General features: G+C 46.7%; 1 protein-coding gene across 4 annotated transcripts in view; it reads right to left on the bottom strand.

Annotated features, from left to right (window-relative positions):
* The window catches only part of LOC137205934 (two pore channel protein 2-like), a 38,475-nt gene that overhangs the window by 13,093 nt on the left and 9,641 nt on the right, over positions 1-15,741 (bottom strand). For 3 of the 4 annotated variants that reach the window (XM_067704357.1, XM_067704359.1, XM_067704356.1), the window contains exons 4-9: positions 13,934-14,062; positions 9,545-9,661; positions 9,078-9,196; positions 8,771-8,872; positions 6,958-7,084; positions 3,352-3,553 (exon numbers count right to left, since the gene is read on the bottom strand). In XM_067704357.1, coding sequence (XP_067560458.1) covers positions 3,352-3,553; positions 6,958-7,084; positions 8,771-8,872; positions 9,078-9,196; positions 9,545-9,661; positions 13,934-14,062 — 796 coding nt within the window. The remainder of the gene's footprint in view (positions 1-3,351; positions 3,554-6,957; positions 7,085-8,770; positions 8,873-9,077; positions 9,197-9,544; positions 9,662-13,933; positions 14,063-15,741) is intronic. The other variant, XM_067704358.1, reaches the window with a different exon arrangement.

Here is a 15,741-nt window from a genome sequence, read left to right as displayed (position 1 = left end):
AACGATTTCTCAATGAATTGTTAAATGAATTATTTTAAAGTGAACACTATGCGTTCCTTAAATTCTGAATGGAGACTTAAAGGTCCTCCCGGAGTAAGAAATCAGGGAAAAATTCTTTATGCTTTAAATGTGCTATCCCCTAAAAAAAAATAAATAAACCAAACAAACACAACAAACAAAAAGCCTCACTAGAGTGGAGGAAAAAAGGAATTTTGAGCTTAATGATCACCTTTTTTCTTTTAACAAAGTCTCTGACAGACTCTCGGCTTGCACAAACGTATTAAAATGCTAAAGAAACTAGGTCTTAAAATGATTTTCTCCTTGACACAGGTGTCTTCCAGATAAAAACTTGAACTCACAAATCAGTTTATAAAGTCTGGCCCCCACAAGTATAAAATATGTAAAACAACCAAATATTCATTTAAACAGTATTTCTATATTCTAATTTCTTAAAAAAATCAGATGGGAACCAGGGAATTCTAACTTCATTTAATGTTCTTAGTGTCTCTACCTAATTAAAAAAATTTTTTTAAGATATGCAAATTAACAATAGACCAGCAATCAGTAGTTGTAAAAAGGCCATTGGGGGAAAAAACAAGCTTTCTTTTTTTTTTTTTTTTTTGGTAAAAAGGACACAAAGATCTGGTTACACACTTAAAATCTAAGGACTTTTGACCAAAAATTAAAATGTTCTAAAATTACTTTATAAATCAAATTAAAATAATTTAAAATTTGAATTCAAATGTATTTAATGCTCCCAGGAAAGGAAAACTAATAAATTGTTTTGTGATTTAGGGTTTAAAATGTGGCTTCGCATCTTCTTCCTGATTTTATCCAATGTAAATACAAAGTGCAAATATAGAGTTTTAGTTCATGCAAACTTTGTTTTCTAAAGACGCTAAAAAGGTTGGAACTTCAAACATCCCTCCCCCTTATCTTATGGGTCAATCGGTATCATGATCTCAGCTAACATTTAGGTGTCTTTAAACCTTAACATAGGCCGGAACCAAGCGGCATGATTCAAACTGTGTTGTGATTTAAAAACTCGTATCTTTATCAACTGGCTTGTGTAAATCACATGATATTGTAAACCAAAAGTCCCTATAGGGTAACTCGCTTAAACTATATGGATACAGTGTCCAGAGTTTCACGCTTCTCTGACAAATCCTTGGTGTCAACAGGGAATCAACTACCCATGATTTCTTAAACATATTTTCTAAAATTACTAATTGAGTTCGGGGCATTGGCCTAATGCATATTGAGATAAATAGTCAATAACTTGTATTTACCTAAAGACATAAGAAAATTACCAAAGAAGTTTCCAAAGAAATTAAGATCCTATGTCCCCATGTGTTAATATGTTTGTTCTTCATGACACCCAAGTGTCAATAGTTAGACTGACCTTATAAACAAAGAAACACTGTTTATCTGAGTGTGTCCTGGGGACCACGTGTATCTTTTCTGGATGAGCAGGAGATACCCAAGTGTGAAGCCCTCACCAAGCCCAACAAAGACTCCTAAAAGCCCCTGCTCCTGGGTTTGCAGCAGCTCATCTTGTAAGAGCAACCCAGGAATTCACGCTACAGGAGGAATCGCAGAGAGTTTACAAAGCCCTAAAGCTTCATCAACATCTTCAGAGTCTCAATTCTCTAGAAGCAGCAGAGGTATTAAATGATCAAAAGAGAATTCTCAAAAACAGAGGGGCTGAGGTCTAGGAATCCTGGACTGACATGGGCCACCATCCCACACCACTTCTTGGAGTGGGAGATCCAAGGGGGCCCAGGTCCCGACCTCTCCTCCAAGTCCTAGAGCAGCGCTCCTCCCTGGAGGAGTGTGGTCCCTGGGCCACGGCTGGTCCTGTCCTCATGCTCCCCGACTCACCCCCATGAGATCAGCTCTGAAAATTTAGAAACTTATAGAACAATTGACAGGATCATTTCATGTCTGTTGACTCTAATAATGAAAAATTGAGACTTGCGTTTTACATGTTTTTTTTATTTTATTTTTGTAGTTATTCATTTTTGTTGTATTTTACCCAAGTGTACAGCTGCATGACAGGCTAGCAATTTAAAAGCTTCACTGCACTTCCCAAAGAGCTTGGGAAGCATGGTGCTCAAGGGTTGCCCAGCCGCCTTTCCCCCACCGTTAGCAGAACCCTAACCCTGACATGAGGATTTCACAGTGCATCACCGCCAATCCCTAACGGGGGCACCAAAGCCATCTCTTCAGGGTCTGAGAAGCCTGGATCCTGAGCCATTGAAGCCTGGATCCTGGGTGGCTGAAGGGACGTGCCCAGAGCTCAATGGAAGGCACCTGTCAAACCCTGTTGACGTCCATCTTGGATCCAAAACCCTCATTATAAGATGCTGGCATCACCCACTTAACAGTGTCTTGCCACACAGTTCTCTTTTCCCTGGACACTCATGTAAGTTCCAGACAATCACTGTCATTTCCTTCTTCTCACACAGGCACCGAGTCCTAAAAAGCCCACGGCTCTGCTGGACTAGTTTGAGAGTCTTCGTCTCACGTAAATTTACATTCTTTCAGACCTCCCACTCCATTTGGGTGTGTTTCCATCTAGACTTTTCTTGAAACTAGAGAAATGTGTGTGCCCTACAGTTTGGGGTGTATTTTAGTCATCTCACGTCTTTCCCCACTGTTACCTCATCTTCACAGTCATTTTTAATGTCACCAAAATTTCCCGTTAAGTGACCCTCAGAATTTGGGGCAGCTTAGAGTAATGATAAAAAGCAGGGGCCTTGGAGTCAGATGGCCTGTACCGCACTGCAGCTGTGTGGCTCTGGGCAACCGACCAAATCTCTTTGAGTCTCAGTTTCCATATTGACAGATGAGGATAACAAGACCTACAGCTCAGTGAGTCTGGGGAAGATCACATACACACAACAATCATGACAGTGTCTCATGCGTGGCAAGCATGCTACCAATATGAAACATTATTGATAATAACTATCAACCGCTAATACATGAATATTTAGGTGACTTTCAACTTCTCAAATGCTAAACGCAATTTAGACGTTTATTTATACAGCCCTTTTCCATATTTTAGATGAGCTCCCTAAAGCAGAATCCTGGGAGGGGAATGACCGTGTTACAAGGTGAAGGGCTTCTGGAAGGCTCCTCACGTGCTGACAACACACACCACGACACCCCTGTCGGAACACAGCGTCAGGAACCTAGTTCCACTATGACACTGCCAGCGGGGAATGCCAATGTACATTCTCAGTTGCAAACTTAAGAAAATGAACAAACATCCCATTACTTTTAGGAGCCCCCCCCACCCCACTTTCTGATGCACGGGGAAGAGGAATTTCAGCGGCCAAGGCTTCTTACCCACATAACCCTTCTGTCCCTCGTCGGAGATCCTCAGAAGGAGCTCCAGGTGGGAACTGCTGATGTCTGGCGCCACGATCTTGGCCAGCTGCCTCCACTGGGCCTCCTTCACCACAAACTCTGTGCCCACCTTGACTTTCAGAATGTTGAAAGCCTCTATCATTTTGTGACGCTTCAGGTATGCCAGTGTGCGAATCTCATTCTTGAAAAAACAGAAGTGTGTTTTTTTAAGAGGAAGACTCAAGAAAGTCTTGATTTTCCACCTTAAACATTTCAAGGCAATGGAAGAGTTCATCTGAGTGTGTCCTGGGGACCATGTGCATTTTTCTGGATGAGCAGGAGATACCCAAGGGTAAAGGCCTCACCATGCTTGACAAAAAGTCCTCAAAGCCCCCGCTCCTGGGTTTACAACAGCCTATCTTGTAAGAGTGACTCAGGAATTCACGCTACAGGAGGAAACTGCAAAGAGAAGTCACCATGGTTCTGCTAATTCACAAGGTACCAAATCCCTCCCCGGCTCCAGGGATGGGTAGCTAACCCCCACCTGCAGAAACAGAACTCAGCTTACCAAGTGCAAATGAGGGAACCCAGGAAGGATAACCCGTGTGGTGAGAAACAGAGCACCAGGAGGCAGACAGGTCCAAACTCCACGCTGCCCAGGAGGAAGGGAGATTCCAGAAAAGAAGGAAATCAGGTTTGCTGCTGAGAGAGAGGGAGATGCAAGAGAGGGAGAAGACAGATCTACCATTAAGTCAATCAAGAAAGAGGGGCAGAGGGGGAAGAAATGCAGGGAAGTGAAACCAGGCTAGAAGTGGTCAGAAGGAAGAGGTCCAGGGCAGGAGGGTCAGTGAGGGTTTGCCAGGAGCTGCCATCCGGCTTGACTGTGCACAGGGAATCTTCCAGACAAGGAGAACCCCCCTCATGTTACAATCGGCCACGTCGATGCCCACCCCTACTGCTCCCTTTAAGCTGATTACATGGCTAGACCTTAAATTCTTTTTTTAAATTGAAGTAGAGTTGACTTACAATGTTGTGCTAGTTTCAGGTGTACAGCAAAGTGATTCAGTTTTACATATATATATATATATATATATTCTTTTCCATCATAGTTTATTACAAGATATTTAATAAAGTCCTCTGTGCCATACAGTAGGACCTTGTCGTTTATCTATTTTATATATAGTAGTTTGTATCTGCTAATATCAAACTCCTAATTGATCCCTGTCCCCCTTTCCCCTTCAGTAATCATAAGTTTGTTTTCTATGTCTGAGAGTCTGTTTCTGTTTTGTAAGTAAGTTCGTTTGTATCACTTTTTTTTTTTTTTTTTTTTGCGGTACGCGGGCCTCTCACTGTTGTGGCCTCTCCCGTTGCGGAGCACAGGCTCCGGACGCGCAGGCTCAGCGGCCATGGCTCACTGGCCCAGCCGCCCCGCGGCATGTGGGATCTTCCCGGACCGGGGCACGAGCCCGTGTCCCCTGCATTGGCAGGTGGACACTCAACCACTGCGCCACCAGGGAAGCCCTGTATCACATTTTACATTCCACATATAAGTGATATCATGTGATATTTGTCTTTCTCTGTCTGGCTTACTTCACTTAGTATGATCATCTCTAGGTCCATCCACATTGCTAAAATGGCATTATTTCATTCTCTTTTATGGCTGAGTGGTATTCCATTGTACATATGTACCACATCGTCTTTACCCATTCATCTGTTGATGGGCATTTAGGTTGCTTCCATGTCTTGGCTATTGTGAATAGTGCTGCTATGATCATGGGGTACATGTGTCCTGAATTAGAGTTTTCTCTGGGTATATGCCCAGGAGAGGGATTGCCGGGTCGTATGGTAACTCTATTTTTAGTTTTTTATGGAACCTTCATACTGTTTTCCATAGTGGCTGCACCAGTTTCCATTCCCACCAGCAGTGTAGGCGGGCTCCCTTTTCTCCACACCCTCCAGCATTCGTTATTTACAGACCTTACATTCTTAATGGTACAGCTGTGTCTTCATCGCCTTTGACTCCTCAGAACTTTGGTGTTGGGCACAAAAAACACATTTAAGATACGCTTGCTGACTGATCCACGTGGCAGAAGATTAATTTTCGAGAAGCGTTAACTAAAAGAAACACTTCTTGGGGGAGGGGGAGCCACAGTTCTGTCCAGCGCACCAGACCCTCTGGGAATGCCTCTTCCTGCTCAGAAGGAGGGAGTCAGAGGAGGAGGGTTACTGGGAGGCCTGGCCTTGGGGTCGGGAGCAGCTGAGGTACCCACAATGCACAGACTTCTCAGAGCCTGGACAGGCCAGACACCTTCAAAGGGAGGTTGGCCGAATCTCAGACGCAGCCCACCACCCACTTCTCCTTAGCTGCGAACATTTAAGTTCTCCCCGACTTTCTACTTGCCCCCTGGTGGGAACATCCCTAAGCAAAGAAAAATTCATAACAGAACCAAAAGGATCTAACTCAAAAGGCTATGTCTTCCCTTAAAGAAAATGAGCCTTGGATGAAATGTATCTCTGTGCAATTAGTTTTACAATCCTAGAAAACAGCCAATGAGAGGCGTGCTCAGGTGGGTGACAGTGGGGCCCGCAGGTGAGATGACCCAGGTATCCTGGCAGATTCCAGAAATAAAACACGCTGTGCCCCAAGCCCTCAGAAGCCTCTGCCCATGCAACACCTCCAGGAATTCTCCAGACATTAATCAAAGAAGAAGGCACCAGGGCAGAAACTATTGGCTTTAAGGTATTTTTGCTTCTGTTAGAGGTGAGGAAAGGAGCTTGGAGAATATCCCCAACCCCAATGATACACAAAACATTTCCAGGAGACATGAACTATTAGATGCATTAAGAGTGACGAAGAATGGATAAAGAAGATGTGGTCCATATATACAATGGAATGTTACGCGGTCATAAAAAAGAACTAAATAATGCCATTTGCAGCACCATGGATGGACATAGAGATTGTCCTACTGAGTGAAGTAAGTCAGAAAGAGCAGGACAAATATTGTATGATATCACTTATATGTGGAATGTTAAAAAATGGTACAAATGAACTTATTTATAAAACAGAAATAAAGTTACAGATGTAGGAAATAATCTTATGGTTACTGGGGGGAAGGGGGGAAGGGATAAATTGGGAGATTGGGATTGACATATACACACATTATATATAAAATAGATAACTAATAAGGACCTACTGTGTAGCACAGGGAACTCTACTCAATACTCTATAATGACCTATATGGGAAAAGAATCTAAAAAAGAGTGGATATATGTATATGTATAACTGATTCACTTTGCTGTACAGCAGAAAGTAACACAAAGTTGTAAATGAACTATACTCCAGTAAAAACTTTAAAAATAAAAATAAAAGGGAGGAGCAAAGCTAGGACCTCCTCCTGCACGTGAGGCTGGGACACACCGTCAGACCCATTGCAGACTGGCAAAGAACTGCCTGGCCCAGCAGAGGACAGCAAGGCACCAAACGAGCCTTCAGATTCACCAAAGCCAAAGGTAATGGACACATTCAAATATTTAGCAAATGCATTTGCCAGCCTCCCTGCTACTGCACCCAGCCAGGCACCCTGACCCCCAGATCATGCATGTTACCTTTAAGTGCTTCCTATAATTGTTGTAGACAACGGCCAGAAAGACGGACATGAAGATGTAGGTGTTGATGATGATGTAGGTTATAAAGTACAGAGAATACCACCAATTGAACTCATAGGCAGGCATCCTAGAAGGAAATAATTATCTTTCATGGTTTCCCGTGCCCTGGGTCCACAGTGCATAGAAGGCTGACCGTAGGTGACATCCCACATGGACAATTCACATGCTCGAGGCACAGGAAAACATTCTCTCACTCTAACTCTCCCCCAAACTGTGCTATGGGGCCTCAAAGCCATAACCATCGTCAGTGCTAAAGAGCTCGCTCCAGACTGCCTTCTGAAATTCTTATTGCCTTAGAGGGGTGCCAAATTTCAAAGCAGGCAGGACCTTGGAGATCCCCCCATCCCTTCCTTCACAATGAGAAAATCAAAGCCCAGAAGGAGAGCCACTTGCCCAGAATTACAAAAAGAATCTGAACTATCACTTGGAGTTATACTCAAGGCTCTTCAGGGACACCAGACTGCCTTGCTGGGGAGCAGATCATTTTCTGTCCACATTGGGACAATGAGAATGAAAGGCGTACCGTTAATAATGGTGCCGGGACAAACGGCATAAATCGGGATGCGTGCTCATTCCACCTTTAATGGAAACTCGATTTTGTGCAGGAGGGGATGTTGAGGGGGGCAGCCTAATGTTTGAGGGGAAGATCCAAGAAAACACGAGGAGGGCCAGGAACTTCACCTTGCTCACTTTTTGCCAGAGCCAGGCCCAAGAATGAGCAGGAACCCAGAACAAGTTGACGTGATGATCCTACACACAACTAGACAACAGAAAGCCCGCCCCTCTCCCGCAGTGCAGTATGGGAGGAGATGGGGTTGACGTTTGCAGTTAGCATTCTATCTACACTCTAGAACCCCAAGAGCTACCTGCTCAGGGTAGCACTGGTAAATAATCTTACCTCCATGAACAAGGCAAATCCATAATATACAGGACATTGGGGGGAACAAAAACGTAATGTTTTTCTCCTAAATAATGTCCACATGCGTGGAGAATTTTCTTTCCTGTTTCATTTAGCCAGAAAACCACCTCAATGCTTAGCAGAACAAGCCATGATTCCTTTACAAAAATGGCTTAGGCGTTTCAACTCAAGACTCAAAGAAGATTCCAAAATAGAAAGTGGGCTCAAATATTTAAGTTGTATCTCCAGAGATGTCTCCTGTTGCTTTCATTTTTTAAAACATTCATCTAAATTTAGTTTTCAATAGAGTGGGTAGGCTATCGTTAGTGCCAACACTTTGCACTCTTCAAAAACTTTACAAGGGGGGGGCTTCCCTGGTGGCACAGTGGTTGGGAGTCCGCCTGCCGATGCAGGGGACGTGGGTTTGTGCCCCGGTCCGGGAGGATCCCACATGCCGCGGAGCGGCTGGGCCCGTGAGCCATGGCCACTGAGCCTGCATGTCCAGAGCCTGTGCTCTACAACGGGAGAGGCCACAACAGTGAGAGGCCCGCGTACCACAAAAAAAAAAAAAACTTTACAAGGGACTTCCCTGGCGGTCCAGTGGTTAAGACTCCGTGCTTCCACTGCAGGGGGCATGGGTTCAATCCCTGGTCAGGGAACCGCAGGGAACTAAGATCCTGCATGCTGCACAGTGTGGCCAAAAAAAAAAATAGAAAAAAAAATAGTACACAAACATTTTACAATGAATATGAATAAACAGAAAAACAGTTTTTTTTTTTCTTACAGCTGCTTTTAAGAAAGTGAATTCTGTTACGGTAACAGATGCCCGTGAACATGAATTGGGGGCTCACATACATGACATCGGGGCTGTTTGCGGTAGTGACCAGCACGTAGAGCTCAAATGCTATGTCCAGGATGTTGGTGAAGTAGGGTGATCCTTCCACTGTTTTGAGACCCCTAAAAAGGAACCAGCAACACAGAGTGAAAAGAACCCACAGACATAAATGAAGCTGCAGTTTCCGACACACTTTTCCCCTTTCGAGAACCCTCCTGGAGTGCCTGAACGAGGAAGATAGCATCTAGTGACCGATGCTGCCACGAACGGGCTGAACTCAGTCGTGGGAGAATTCTCAGGCAGAAACTTCCAGAGCAGCCTGCTCACCTATCCCCGAAAAGCTTCAAGGCCATGAGGGAGAATATCAACATGCTGAAGATGAACAAGAGGAAGACGTAGAGGATATCAGGCAGAGTGTTCCGGATGCTTCGAAAAGCCCTTCGGATCTGTGAAGACAACATTTCATTTCGTTTACAGGCAATCAGCTAATTTTCTGCAAAAACAAAAACCACACCCCCCCTTAGCAGATGCAAACTGGTATATCGAGAATGGATAAACCACAAGGTCCTACTGTATAGCACAAGGAACTATATTCAGTATCCTGGGATAAACCACAACGGAAAATAATATGAAAAAGAATGTATATATATATATATATATATGTGTGTGTGTGTGTATAACTGAGTCGCTTTGCTGTACAGCAGTAATTAACACACCATTGTAATTCAACTACACTTCAGTAAAAAATAAGTTTAAAAAACCACGCCCTTTGGTATCCTAAATCATATCCTTACCTGACGACTTTCAGGGAAATTAATTAGGAAGACTGGCCTCAAGGCCCTTGACCATCGAACTCCGTGGATGTTAACAGCCTCCAGGGACCCATAGATAATCAGATCAATCAAGGTCAGCTGTGAGAGACACGGGACAGAGGTGTTGGTGCTGCCAGAGGACAGAGGAAGTGACCATGTGGATGCATGTTCACTGACCCAGAAGGACGGTCACGATACGTCATGGAAAAAGGCACGTTTCATGAACAGCATAATCTGGTTTCATAATAGACCGTTAGTAGCAGCTGTCGTTTGAGACTTTACTATGTGCCACGTCCTCTAATAAGCTTTCCATAGATTATTCCGTTTATCTCACCACACCCCTAAAGTGGGCACCATTCCTGGATGGAAATGCTTGAAGCACAGTGAGGGAGATCACGTGGCCCCGGACACACAGCCAATAGCGGGGGCAGACCTGAGACTGGAACCCAGGTAGTCTGGCGTCAGAGCCCCAGCAGTTACCCACACATGGTTACCTACATGCACCCACAGTATACTGTACTTGATTTTAACTTCTCTTCAATTCTGCATATGAGATAGGTTTTCTAGCCTAGCAATGGGGTAGAAATATCTAGACTACAGAAAATTTTTATCATTCCTTATTAAGGTCAGTTTGTGATCCTGAGGACAGGCAAAAGAAGAAGGACCCAGTGCAGTTTAGAAAAATATAAGTTAAAAAAGAATAATCTACCGTCATCAAAAGTATTAGCTCAGTCCCTTTGGTGTCAAGGCATAGAGGATCGAGAGAGAGCCAGCACAGGGGAGAATAAGGACAGAGACACAGAAAGATGCTGGTGTTGGCTGCTGCACTGCATACCCACTGGAGGGAACCAGGGTGACTGTCCCAGGCCAGCATGGATGGACAGATCACCAAGGGTTATGGTATCTGAGGGGGCTTCCCGGAGAAGGCAGTCCCTGACATAATCTTAAAGCAAAGAAAAAACTTTAAAAGGATAAAACTCAGAGAAGTCAAGAGCCATGGCAGGCAGACAGTAAAGGGACTCTCGGGAAGCAGAGGGTCCTGGGGGTGGGGGCAGAGGAGAGCAGGAAGTGACCAGACCCCAGACCGAAGGCAGGTGGCTTTGAGGGCCAGGCTAAAAAGCTAAGTCTTATTCCCAGGGCCTGGGGAATCCAGAAAGTCTTTCAAATAAGGGTGATGGCGGCAAAGGAGTGAGACCCATCCTGGTAACAGATGCAGGACAGATCTGGACGGGGCAACCGTGTCTCCTCACGCAGTTCACTCCATACACCTTTACGGAGCGCCTCTTACGTGCAGGGTATTGTTCTAGCTCCAGAGAGAGAGCGAAGAGCTAGCTAGAGGGTGCCTGCCCTCGAGGGGTGCGTCCTCCAGCAGGAAAGAGCAGCATTGATGTTAAGTATGCTCTCTGGCAGGTGGCGGGACCTGCTCTGGGGAAAACCTAGGTGAGGCAAGGGGCTGAGGATGTAGGGGGAGGGGCAACCGAGCAGCACAGGGAGGAAGGAGACATGGGGGTGGGGAGGGACACAGAGCTTCAGCCACGACGAGGACTTGGGCTTTTTTCTGATGGGATATGGGAAGCCGCTGAACGATCTGAAGCAGGGAGCACGCTGACCGGCCTTAGGACTTGGGCTTGAAAAGCGCGTGTGAGCCCATCATCTTCTAGGCTGCACGCTGGGCGTCTTAGGAGGTGCGGAAGGACCTCCGACCCTGTCCTAGGAGGAGGCCATGTAGCAAAAAGGGCCACAAAAGAGGTACCCACTCTCCCGGACGAAGAGCAGGGGTGCCTTTTTCTATTTTATATACTCTTTATTGTTTGGATTTCTCTTTCTTCCAAAAATAACCTCTCCCCGCACTTTTTTTTTTTTTTTACAGTTTTCCCACCCATCTCATCCTCCACCTTCCTGTGTCAGGTAACACTGTTTTCTGGACTGAACCCAAGCCGGGGTCACAGGTCTCATCCCAGATTGAGTGTTCTTGCACTGGTTTTTTAATAATAGAAAGTGAAGATATTTCTAAAAAATAAGACCAGACAGATACTCTGTGTATTCTCGGCATTCAGCAGACGTGTGAAGGGAAGTCGGAAAAAAAAAAAAGAGAAAGGGCAAGAAAACACAGTGGACATTCTAGGCCCAAGAGACACTGCACACGGAGGAAGAGCATGCGGGGCAGCAGGCAGCTCCGGCGGCTGGAGTGGAGGGGACCACGTGAGGCACGTTTGCAGGATGGGTGGGTCGGAGGGCTCAACAGTCTGTGGGGCTCACAGAGTTTTTTTGAGCAAGGGAGGGTCGTGATCTGAGGTGTGCTTCTGAGAATTAACCCAGCAGTGGCATCTCAAATGCATGTATCAGGGATCTGAGGTTGAGGTGAGTATGGCAGTTCCTGAAAGGGGAGACAGGGCTCTGGACCACACCGTGAGAACAGAATGGCGTGCAGCAGAGAGAGAACGTGCGGCCACATCAGACCACGGCAATGGTCCCAGTGGGGAGAGGGGGAAACGGTGCAAGAGGCATCCTGAGGGGGTTTGGGGAAGACAGGGATGAGAGAGAACGGAGGGAATCTTGACAAGGACTTGGAGTGAGTGATGGGAGATAAAGCACCACAGACCAATGAAAAACAGCTACGGGAGTTGTGGGATGAAAAGGGTGGGTTTGGTCCCTTTGAGTTTTAGTTGAAACACTGATGGGGAAACAGCAAGTAGGTGGCCACAGAGTGAAGAAACTCAGAGGGGAAACCAGTATCAGCTACAGCCTGGGGACCCCTACCCACCAACTGTTCGTGGAAGCTCTGAGAATGGATGGCCCTCCAGGGAAAGAACATCAAGTAGAAAGAGCAGAGACGAGGACTCTGAGGGGGGTTAACTGGGAAGAACTGTGGTTCGGGCAGGCTGCCTGCTGTGCTGAGATGCTAATTATAAAGTACCCTCAGCTAATCACTGCCCAGGACCCTCTCTCATCGCAGCAGCATTTCAGAGCACATTACCCCTGCCTCACTTGGCATAACGTCTTAGCATATGTCCTTCTAGATTTTTCTATGGATCTCTAACACTCCTTCCTCTTTTAACAAAGATGTGCTCCAACTGTACTGTAACCTGCTCTTGTGGCTTAATGGACCATAAGCACGTCTCCTGGAGAAGAGACACGCAGGTGCATTTAAGGCCATTTTAACAGCTGTGGATGTACCAGGTTTTATTTATTTCCTATTGTCAGGAAATCCAGCTGTTTCCAATTTTCCAATACTATGAACAACTCAGCCATGACCAATCTTGTGGCTAAATCTTTGAACACATCCTTTTTTTCCTAAAGACCAAGTCCCAGGATTGGAAATCTGGGAGCAAGCACACGCACACCTAAGGCTTTTCGAAAAGAACTGCCAACCAGCCTTCCAGAAAGACCGCTTATTCCTCCCTCGAGTAGAGTGTGCCGGGTTCTGTTGTCAATCTCGGTAACATTGTTTTATAGGCAAACACATGGTATTTTATTGCTGCTTTCATATGTAGTTCTTAAAGTTAAACATTTTTTCATGGGCTTCCCTGGTGGCGCAGTGGTTGAGAGTCCGCCTGCCGATGCAGGGGACACGGGTTCGTGCCCCGGTCCAGGAAGATCCCACATGCCGCGGGGCGGCTGGGCCCGTGAGCCATGGCCGCTGAGCCTGCGCGTCTGGAGCCTGTGCTCCGCAACGGGAGAGGCCACAACAGTGAGAGGCCCGCGTACCGCAAAAAAAAAAAACATTTTTTCATATATGCAATTATTTATTTCTTCTTTTATGAGATGTTTTCACCGATTTTGAGCACATTTTTTATTGCAGTTTCTGTCTCTTTTTTCTTTAATTTGGAAGTGCTCTTGATATGTTAAATAGTCACACTGTCATATTTTGCCTAATTTGTGCTTCAGTCATTGTGATCTGCTGGCAGTTGTGCTGATGGTGTTTGCTGTACAAACATTGGCATTATTTCTTTTTTAAAAAAATTTATTTATTTTTGGCTGCATTGGGTCTTTGTTGCTGTGCGCAAGCTTTCTCTAGATGCGGCAAGTGGGGGCTACTCTTCGTTGCGGTGCATGGGCTTCTCACTGCGGTGGCTTCTCTTGTTGCAGAGCATGGGCTCTAGGCATGCGGGCTTCAGTAGTTGTGGCACGCAGGCTCAGTAGTTGTGGCTCGCGGGCTTAGTTGCTCCGCAGCATGTGGGATCTTCCCAGACCAGGGCTCGAACCCGTGTCCCCTGCATTGGCAGGCAGATTCTTAACCACTGCACCTCCAGGGAAGCCCCGTCATTATTTCTTGAACCACCCCAAACCTACTGAGTTTCTCTTCATAGTTTTCTCTTCATAGTTTCTACCTCTGACCACAAACTCTCAAAGGCACTCATGAACACTCACCACTATGGTTACCACGATGCAGATGTTTTTCGTATCCTTCCAGAAAACCATCTGAGGAGTGACTTTCGCAAAGTGTACAAGTCTCCCAGAGAATGCAGTCAGACAGAGTACTTCTGCTATCGAGGTAGCCTGTGACAGAAGAGAGAGAGGGAGCCAGCGCCCTGCCGCTCAGAGGCATGGCTTAATTCTCTCTTACCACTCTGACCTCCGACCCCCCTGACACCACCCTGTGAGAATTAGCAACGTCCCTTAATTTTACTGCAAGTTGCAGCAAAATTCCTTGCTGGTTGGAATGCTTCCTTTTTCTTGAGAGGAAACCTGCCCTTGAACCACAACTCCCATGACCCAGCTGCCAGGGCTTCCTTGGGGTGGGGTCTGAATCAGCAGGCAGAGGACCCCCGGAAGGCATTTCCTCAGAAAATGAGGGGGGGCGGTCAGGGATGGCAGAAGCAGGGGCATCCACTATGCTCTCAAATTCCCCACATTCATACTCAGAATAGACACCTAGAAGTTCAGTTTCTCTAATAATAACGCTCCAAAGATGTGTTTCGAAACGCCAGGTCGTTCCTTAGACATCGCTGCCACTGCTGTACCACTGCCTGTATCTGGTTGGTTAGAGGAGAGAACGGAGGCCCCTGGGCCCACTGCAAAGTCCTGACCGTCTCCTCCGTGGGCTTCAGGGCATCAATTCCAAACTCCCCGCAGGCAGCTAGATTTGCAGGCTGTGTGTGCGGCCCATGCTTTGCCTGCGATTGCCAGGAGACGGTACATCCTCCCGAACAAGGGCACTCTCCTCCATTCATGGGGAGAGGAGCATGGCAAAGTAGGACAAGATGGGGAAAGGGACGGTTTGGCTCAGGTGAGGAAGATGGAAAGGTCTGGGCTGAGGATGGAGGGAATGAACTTCCTAAGGGACAGGAGGAAGGGGCTGGGGCTGGGCCCTGAAAGCAGCAGGTGGCACAATTCCCCCATCCCCAACCCAGCCCTCATGAGGCCTGGGCTCCGATATGGGCTGCAGCCCCTTCAAACTTTCTAGCTCTCAGCCTATTCACCTTTCAGGGGCTATAAAGACTCCCTGTCAAGGCCAGGCTTGCAAAAGGGCCTGGGGCAATCCCAGGACACCCTTGCTCAAGATAAGGTTTTCTTGGTAATGCTGAATCTGGCCAAAGCACCCCCCCCCCACCATAATACATTGGATTTTAGAGGCTTGAAGTACAAATACTGGCTGAAGGAACACTCTGGAACTCAGGCAGCCAAGCCCACGCTGCATGTGACCAATAACAAACAGAAAGGTGAGGACTCAGAGGGAGGCAATGGGCTGAGAAGAGACCCTGTGGACCGCTCACCCCGGCCAGCGCCATGGGGAGGGCAGGGGGGTAGGGGGACCGACCCTGTCCAGGTTTGTGAAGGCACAGTTCTGCTTCTGCAGACTTGGTGTTTGTTTCAAAAGTCACTGCGCTAAACGTCTTCTACCCAGAGACTTCATTAATCGGGACATCTTCATCAGACGGATGTGTGGAAGACCACCAACCCTGAGCCCCCAATGAACCACGCTTCTGGTTTTCACCCCCTTGCGCGGTGTCCTCCCCTGTTGACTCAGGGCTCGGGCATGTGATGGGCTCTGGCTTTGGGACATCAGCAAGTGTGGTGTGTGAGGAGGTGGACGGTGCTTGCTCCCTGGGATGCTCTTTCTTGGACCCCACCCACCCACTGGGAGAAGCCCAGGCCATGCGGAGTGGCCGTGTGGAGGGGAGCACAGCTCCAGCCAGGTGAGCTCCCAGCTGCCAGCCAGACATCTACCGCCCTAG

The sequence above is a fragment of the Pseudorca crassidens genome, chromosome 14 (genome assembly GCF_039906515.1).
Source record: "Pseudorca crassidens isolate mPseCra1 chromosome 14, mPseCra1.hap1, whole genome shotgun sequence".
Lineage (NCBI taxonomy): Eukaryota > Metazoa > Chordata > Mammalia > Artiodactyla > Delphinidae > Pseudorca > Pseudorca crassidens.
This window is presented reverse-complemented; position numbering and strand designations above follow the sequence as displayed.